This window comes from Haliaeetus albicilla, chromosome 3 (genome assembly GCF_947461875.1).
Source record: "Haliaeetus albicilla chromosome 3, bHalAlb1.1, whole genome shotgun sequence".
Classification (NCBI taxonomy): Eukaryota; Metazoa; Chordata; class Aves; order Accipitriformes; family Accipitridae; genus Haliaeetus; species Haliaeetus albicilla.
In genome coordinates, this window is record NC_091485.1 from 76,796,063 (window position 1) to 76,803,703 (window position 7,641).

A 7,641-nucleotide genomic window follows, 5' to 3' on the forward strand; every position below is an offset into this window, starting at 1 on the left:
CCCCCCCAGCCAGCCAGACACCCCCCCCCCCAAAAGACCCCCCCAACCCAGTGCGACCCCCCCAGCCCAGCCCCTCCCCCTGCCCCCCAGCACAGCCCCCACTGCCCCCCCCCGAGCCAGACACCCCCCCGTTGCCCCCCCCCCCGAGCCAGACACCCCCCCCCGTTGCCCCCCCCCACCCCCCCGGCCCCCTCCCCCCGTGCCCCCCTTTTGCCCCCCCCCGCCCCCCCCAAACCCCCCACCCCGTGCCCCCCCCGCCCCCCCCGTTACCCCCCATTCCCCCCAGTTCCCCCCATTCCCCCCCCTCACCTGCGCTCCCCCCCCGCTCCGCCCGCCGGCCGCCGCTCATCGCCCCGCCGCCCCGCCCCCTTCCCTTCCCCGCCCCCTCCCTCGCCATTGGCTCGCCCCTCCCCGCCCCCGGCCGCCCCATTGGTTCCCTCCGCCGCCCCTCAGCGGAGCAGAAGGAGGAGGGGCCTGAGCTGGGTGGGCGTGTCGCCGCCGGGGGAATGCTGGGAGTTGGAGTCCCGCCGCGTCCCGCTCCTCCCATTGGTCGGGAGGGGCGGGGAGGGGGAGGTGGGCGGGGCGGTTGCCAAGGTTACAAAGGCCGTGGCGGGCGGGGGGCGCGCTACGGTGGCCGGGAGGCGGCGGCGGCGGCGGCGGGGCAGGGGTCGGGCCCAGCATGGGCGACCGCGGCGGGAGCGGGGGGGCCCGGAGGAGACGGGGGGCGGCGGGGGGGGGCGCAGCGGCGGCGCGGCACAGCCCCGGCCCCGGGCAGGGGGACGGCGGCGGCGACCCCGCTCCACGACCCCGGCGGAGATTTCAGGTAACGGGCCGCAACGCGCACACCCCCCCCCCCCCCCCCCCCCCCCGGTGGTCCCGGGACCCCCCCCCTCCCCTCCCCCGGTCCCGTGTGCCGTGTCGTGTGTCCTGCCCCCCCCCCGGTTCCTCTTGCGACACGGCGGGGCCCTCCCCGGCGGGAGCCGCTTCCTCGGGCGGCGGCGGGCCCCCCCCCCCCCACCTTTACCCCCCCCTCTTCTTCCCTCCCCCCCAGGTTGCTGCCGGTGTCCCATCCCGCAGCGGGGACACCCCCCCTCCCCCCCACTGGCTGGGGGGTCCCTGACCCCCGGGGACTGGACCCCCCCCCCTTCCCTGGGGTCTGATCCTGGGGGGGGGGGCTGTCACCCTCTATAGACACCCCTCGGGGGTCCCCCGCACCCTGGGGGGGGTCCCACTGTCTTTCTCCGGCCCCCCTCGGCTGGGCTGGGGGGGGTGGGGGCAAGGGCTTGTCCTCATGGGTTTTTTTGGGGGGGGAGGGGGGGGGCCTAAGTTGGGTGCTGGGCTGTGACATCCCCCCCTCCCCCAAGCGGCAGCGGCTGCCACTGGTTGGGGTCCCCCTGCCCTGGGAGGGGGGGTCCCATCCCCTGGGGACCCCAATCCACATCACCCAAACCCCCCAGGAGTGTGTGTCATGTCCCCCCAGCCCAGCACGGAAGGGGGGCAGGGGGGTCCTGCTCTCCCCCCCCCCCCAGGCAGGAGCGAGGGGCTGTGGGCTGGTGGGTGAGCCCTGCCTGCCCGCTGCCTGTGATAACACCCCAAAAACAGAACTGCACCCCCCCTCCTCCCCTTGGGGGGGGCAGGATCGGTCCCTGACCCCTCCGCAGCCCCCCCCAGCCTTATCTGGGGCGGGGGGGGGGACTCTGAACCCAACCCTGGGAGCTGCCCGCCCTGCCTGCCCTGCCTGCAACTCCGGGCTGCGCCCAGCCCTGGCACCGCTCGAACGTGCTTGGGACACCCCCGTCCCCGTCCCCTCCCGCGGGGTGGAAATCGTGTCCCCACGCACTGGGGGGGGGCCCCTCTACACTCCCCCCCCCCCCCCCATGCTCCCCTCCTGCCTGCTACCTGCCCATCCCGGCGCTGCCCTCCTGCCTGCAGCCCCCCCAACCTGTTACAAAATCCATGGGGTTTTTTTCCACCCCCCCTCCCCAAATTTCCCATTCCTGTCCCAAGGCGCTGCTGGGGTCCCTGGGGTGGCTCTGGCTCTGTGTGTGTGTGTCCCCCATGCTGACCCCACCGCCGCTGTGTGTGTCCCCCCCCATTTGCCCTCCCCCCAGGTGTCACAAGGTGCAGGAGTCTCTGCTGAGCTCGGCCAGCGGCTACAGCAACTACCGCGGCATCCTCAACTGGTGTGTGGTCATGCTGAGTGAGTCGGGGGACGGGGGACTGGGGGGGGGAAACCCCCGTGTCACGACAGACTGAACCCCCCTGGCAGCACGACCGCGGCTCTGGTGCGGTGACGGCTAATCCACCAGTGTGGTTTTAATTCAATTAGCGGGTGAAAGCCGGCAGAAGGGACTCGGCCATGGCCGATTAGCTCGGCCGCCGACGGCGGTTGTGCCACGACGGGGTCACCGGTTTTCCTCGGGGCAGGGTGGTGGGGGGAAGGCGTGAAGTTCCCCCTCCCCGGGGCGACCGTGGTTGCGTGGCGGCCGTTGTTTCTGGGCCGGCGTGTGACTCACCGCGCCGCGTGCCGCAACCCTTGCACAGACTCGTGGCACCGGTGATGCAAGAGCGTTCCTGAGCCGGCCCCAACCCCGGGATTCCCCGGGGATGGCACCGGGGGTCCCCGGGGAGGGGGTGGGGGCTGTGTGTCGTGTGTCCCCCCTCCTCTCCTTCCACCGCCCCCAGCACCTCCTTCCCAGCACCTCCTTCCTCTTCCAGGTCTTGAGCAACGCCCGGCTCTTCCTGGAAAACCTCATCAAGTGAGTTCGGGGGGGTGGTGGGGGGGGGCACACACGGACATCGGGGGTGTCATCGATCCCTGGGGTCCCACTGGAGGGATCCTGAGGGGCTCTTGGGGTTTTGGGGGGAGCAGGGGGTGTCCCCGTGGGGGAACGGTGGTGCAGGTGGGAGTGCACCCCCAAGCCCCGTAGTGGGTGTCCGGGGGGGGTCCGTCTGGCTTCGGGAGCTGGTTGCTCAGGTGTGTCCCCCGCCTCCACACAGGTACGGGATCCTGGTGGACCCCATCCAGGTGGTCTCCCTCTTCCTCAAAGACCCCTACAGCTGGCCCTCCCTCTGCCTGATCATCGGTGAGTGCCCCCCCAGGAATGGGGGGGCTGGTGAAGCCCATCACCCCGACTCGGGGCTGTGGGGACGCAGTCCTGCCGGCTCCAACGCCTTCCTCCTCCTCCTCCTCCTCCTCCTCCTCTTCTCTTTACAGCGGCCAACATCTTTGTGGTGGTGGCCCTGGCCCTGGAGAGACGGCTGGCAGTGGTGAGCCCCCCTGGGGGTGCTGGGAGCCCCCTCCCCGTGCCTGGAGGGTCCCCCCCCCCCGTGCCCCCCACCCCGGTTTCACGTCTCCCTCCCGCAGGGCTCCCTCTCGGAGGGGGCGGGGGCCGCCCTGCACACCCTCAACCTGCTGGCCATCCTCTGCTTCCCCGCCGGTGTCGTGCTGGTGATCACCTCCATCACGCCAGGTGAGGGGAGAGGAGGGGGGGGGACGCGCACAGGGACAGGATCCAGGCTCGCCCTGGGGTTGGGGGGTCAGGATCGGGCCCTTCCCCCCCCTCTGACCGCCTGTCCTCTCCCTGCAGTGGGGGCCGTCTTCACCCTGGCCATCTACACCATCGTCTTCCTCAAGCTCTTCTCCTTCAGGGACGTCAATAAGTGGTGTAGGGAGAGGAGGGAGGTGAAAACAGCCCCCCCGGCCCCTGAGGACAGCTCGGCACCAGGTATGGCACTGGTTGGGGGGGGGGGGCAGGGGGCTTCATCCTGCCTGGGGGGGCTCACAGCTCCCTTCCCCTCTCCCAGCCAAGAAAGCCAACGGGGACGTGGGGAGGAACGAGGTCACCTACCCGGCCAACCTCACCTACAGAAGTAAGTGGCACCCACAAAGACCTGCGGGGGGGGTCCCTGACCCACCGGGGGGGTCCCCAGACCCCCATGGCACGGGGGGGGGGGGGGGTCCCCATGTCTGCGGCCGCCCGCCCCCACGTGTCCCCTCCTCGCAGATCTCTACTACTTTCTCTTCGCGCCCACCCTGTGCTATGAGCTGAACTTTCCCCGCTCCCCCCGCGTCCGCAAGCGTTTCCTCCTCCGGCGCCTCTTTGAGATGGTGAGAGCTGGGGGGGGGCCAGAGGGTCCTGCTGGGGGGGGGGGGGGGGTCCAGGGGGTCCTGTGGTGGGGGGTGGAGGTGGGGGGGTCCTGCTTGCGGGGGGTTGGGGCTCAAGGTTGGTGGGAACCTGCTCTCTGCTTCCACAGCAAAGCCAACAGGACTTGGGGAGGGGTGTCCCTGAAATGGGGGGGTCTCTGAGGCAGGAGGGGATGGGGGGGGTCCCTGCAACAGGGGGGATGCTGTGTGTGGGATCCCTGAGATGGGGAGGATGATGGGGGGGTGCCCTGAGGCAGGAGGGATGATGGGGTCCCCTGAAATAGGGGGATGGTGGGGGTCCCTGTGATGGGGGGGCTGGGGGCTGCTGGGTCCCCCCCACCCAACAGCTCGGTCACTGCCTCTGTCTTCCAGCTCTTCTTCATCCAGCTGCTGGTGGGGCTGATCCAGCAGGTACGGTGGGGTGGGGGGGCTTCACTCTGGACCCCTTCCCTTGGGGGGTCGCTGGGGGCTGAGCTGGGCACCCTCCTCCCTTCTCATCACCCACGGGGTGGGGGGGACTCTGTCCCCGGGTACCCGGGGGCTCTGCCAGCATAGGGGGGGGGGGGCGTGTTGGGGTCCCCCCCTCCCTGTGCCAAGCCCGGGCTCCAGCGGCGTTTTCTGTTCCAGTGGATGGTGCCCACGATCCAGAACTCCATGAAGCCGTTTCGGGTGAGTGATGGGGGCCCCGGGCAGGTGTTTTTTTGGGAGGGGTGTCAGAAGCTCCCCCCCGCCTGGCCTCAGTGGGCCAGAAGCTGCCCAGCCCCCAGAGCCAGCGCGAGGATCCGGCCAAGCTGCCCTCCCTCCCGCATTTCGAGCCCCCCCCCCGGGACAGCCCAGTCCCTGCCTGCCCTCTTCCCGGGTGACCGTGGGACAGGGGTGACGCGAGCCGATGCCTTGCAGGACATGGATTATTCCCGGATCATCGAGCGGCTCCTGAAGCTGGCCGTGAGTACCCCTGCTGCCCCCACTGCCGGTCCCCCTGCCCGTGGGGGGGACACACACCCAGCCAGCCCCCCCCCTTTATTCCTCATGGCTTCTGCCTCCCCCCCCCCAGGTCCCCAACCACCTCATCTGGCTCATCTTTTTCTACTGGTTCTTCCACTCCTGCCTGAACGTGGTGGCCGAAGTGATGCAGTTCGGGGACCGGGAATTTTACAGGGACTGGTGGTGAGTGGGGGGCAAAGGGGGGGGAGTCCCCTCCTGTCCCTGAGCAGGGACGGGGACGCGGCAGCTCCCGGTTGCGGCTCACCGCCCTCTTCCTCAGGAATTCGGAGTCAGTGACCTATTTCTGGCAGAACTGGAACATCCCTGTCCACAAGTGGTGTCTCAGGTACGGGGGGGGGGGTGTCCTGTGTGTGTGTCCCCTCGCTCTGGGGGGCTGTGACACTCCCAGGACTCTGTGCTAATGGGGGGGCTGCTTCTCAGGCACTTCTACAAGCCCATGCTAAAGCGGGGGGCCAGCAAGTGGGCAGCCCAGACGGCCGTTTTCCTGGCGTCTGCCTTCTTCCACGAGGTCAGTGCTCCCTCCCAGCTCCTGGGGGGGGCTGCCTGGCTGCTGCCCCCCCCTCTAACCCCCCCCCAAGTCCCTGCCCGGAGCTCCGATTGCTCCCAGCCCGGGGCCGGCGCTGACGCTGTGTCCCCGCAGTACTTGTTGAGCGTCCCCCTGAAGATGTTGCGGCCTTGGGCGTTCATGGGGATGGCAGCTCAGGTAAGGGAGAGCCCTGACTCCGTGCTGGGTCCCCTGGGAAGGGGGACAGGGGTTTGGGGGGGTCCTGCAGCCCCCCGAGGTTGAGCCCCGCTTTGCCATGGGGCTGACGCTGCTCCACCCCCCCACACTCCATCCCTTCCAGATCCCGCTGGCCTGGTTCGTCTCCAAATTCCTCAGGGGTAACTACGGGAACGCGGCCGTCTGGATATCCCTGATCATCGGCCAGCCCATCGCCGTCCTGATGTACGTGCACGACTACTACGTGCTCAACTATGAAGGCAACCAGTGAGGCGGTGGTCCGACAGCCCGTCCCTCCCCGGTGAACCCCCGCTGGGGCGCACGGACCCCCTCAGACTGTGCCGGTGCCACCGTCCTTGTGAATCGAATGTTGGATCAATGCAATAGCTCCTGGGGCATGGAGGGGGGGGACACACATGGACACCCCCCCCCCCCCCCGCACCGCTCGGCCCTGGGGGGACAACAGGGGGACTGGGCAGGAGGGAGGCAACAGCGGACCCTGTCCAGCCCTGGCTGCCCCCCCCCCCCCAGTTTGAAGCGGCTGCCTGCTCGTGAAAGGCACTTTAAGGGACTGGGACTGTCCTATCCATCCCTGTCCCGCTCACCGGGTTTAGTGGGGGGGTGTCCCACCCCGGCTCTGTCATCCCCAGAGCCTGGGGGGTGGCCCCGGCACGACCCCCCCCTTGCCCACGGTGGCTGTGCTGGCTACGAGCCCCGGGCCCGCTTCCTCCGTCCCTGGTGGGCTGCCCACGCAGGCAGCTGCCTGCGGTTGCCTGTGGCCCTGCTGCTGCCTCCCAGCCTTGCTCTGGTCTCACTCAGCCACTTTTTAACCCTTCCAGATTGTATCTCTCTCTCTCAAATACTGAGTAATTAAAAGTGTCTTTTTTTTTTTTTTTTCTTTTTTTTCTTTTCTTTCCAAGCCTGGCCTCAGCCCTGTTCCTCGCTCCCCTCTGCCCCTGCCTGTACCGCAGGCAGTGACCCTCCTGTTGTCCCTCCCCACCAAGGGCTACTTATTGGTTGGCCAGGGAGCAGTTTTGGTTCCAGCTGGGGTGGTGGTCTTCCAGTTTGGGGTGGGGAAGCAGCTGGGATGGACTGGATGAGGTTCAACCTCTTGCCCTAAAAGGGTCCCCAGTCTCCCTTGGGCTGGGGGGGACAGGGCGAGTGAGGGGCCACATGCTGTGGCAGGACCCCCCCCTGTGCACAAACAAAAACAGCCCCTTCGAAGCGCTCCGAGCCCAGAGGGACCCGAGATTCACCCTGTGGCGAGTCAGAGAATGGTTTGGGTTGGAAGGGACCTTCAAAAGAAGTCATCATCTAGTTCTGCCGTGGGCAGGGACATCTTCAACTAGACCAGGTTGCTCAGAGCCCCGTCCAACCTGACCTGGAATGTTTCCAGGGATGGGGCATCGACCACCTCTCTGGGCAGCCTAGGCCAGTGCCTCACCACCCTCGTTGTAAAAAAAAAATTTCTTACATCTAGTCTGAATCTCCCCTCTTTTAGTTAAAACCATGACTCATCCTATTGTTACAGGTCCTGCTAAAAAGTCTCTACATCTTTCTTATAAGTAAGTAAAAGTTCCCCTATTACTAAGTATAGAAAGGCCACAATAAGGTCTCCTCGCAGCGTTCTCTCCTCCAGGCTGAAGAACCCCAACTCTCTCAGCCTGTCTCCATAGGAGAGGTGCTCCAGCCCTTGGATCATCTTCATGTCCCTCCTCTGCACCCACTCCAGCAGGACATGTCCTTTCTGTGCTGGGGACCCCAGAGC

General features: G+C 67.8%; 1 protein-coding gene across 1 annotated transcript; it reads left to right on the forward strand.

Annotated features, from left to right (window-relative positions):
* The first annotated feature begins 506 nt into the window (after window positions 1–506).
* DGAT1 (diacylglycerol O-acyltransferase 1) lies at window positions 507–6,765 on the forward strand. The gene is made up of 17 exons (XM_069778642.1): window positions 507–823; window positions 2,112–2,198; window positions 2,718–2,759; window positions 3,001–3,086; window positions 3,218–3,270; window positions 3,368–3,473; window positions 3,591–3,728; window positions 3,808–3,873; window positions 4,008–4,111; window positions 4,520–4,558; window positions 4,775–4,816; window positions 5,048–5,092; window positions 5,202–5,314; window positions 5,412–5,477; window positions 5,573–5,660; window positions 5,793–5,855; window positions 5,998–6,765. Exons 1-17 carry the CDS (start codon window positions 507–509, stop codon window positions 6,142–6,144), a joined length of 1,602 nt encoding a protein of 533 aa, XP_069634743.1. The 3' UTR covers window positions 6,145–6,765.
* The last annotated feature ends 876 nt before the right edge of the window (window positions 6,766–7,641 follow it).

Bases quoted from the DNA above. Each gene is read 5' to 3' on its own strand.
- DGAT1 (XM_069778642.1), top strand. From the start codon at position 507: ATGCTGGGAGTTGGAGTCCCGCCGCGTCCCGCTCCTCCCATTGGTCGG. The intron at 2,199-2,717 runs GAGTGAGTCGGG...CTTCCTCTTCCA, and splicing joins AACTGGTGTGTGGTCATGCT to GGTCTTGAGCAACGCCCGGC. The intron at 4,559-4,774 runs GTACGGTGGGGT...TTTCTGTTCCAG, and splicing joins TGGTGGGGCTGATCCAGCAG to TGGATGGTGCCCACGATCCA.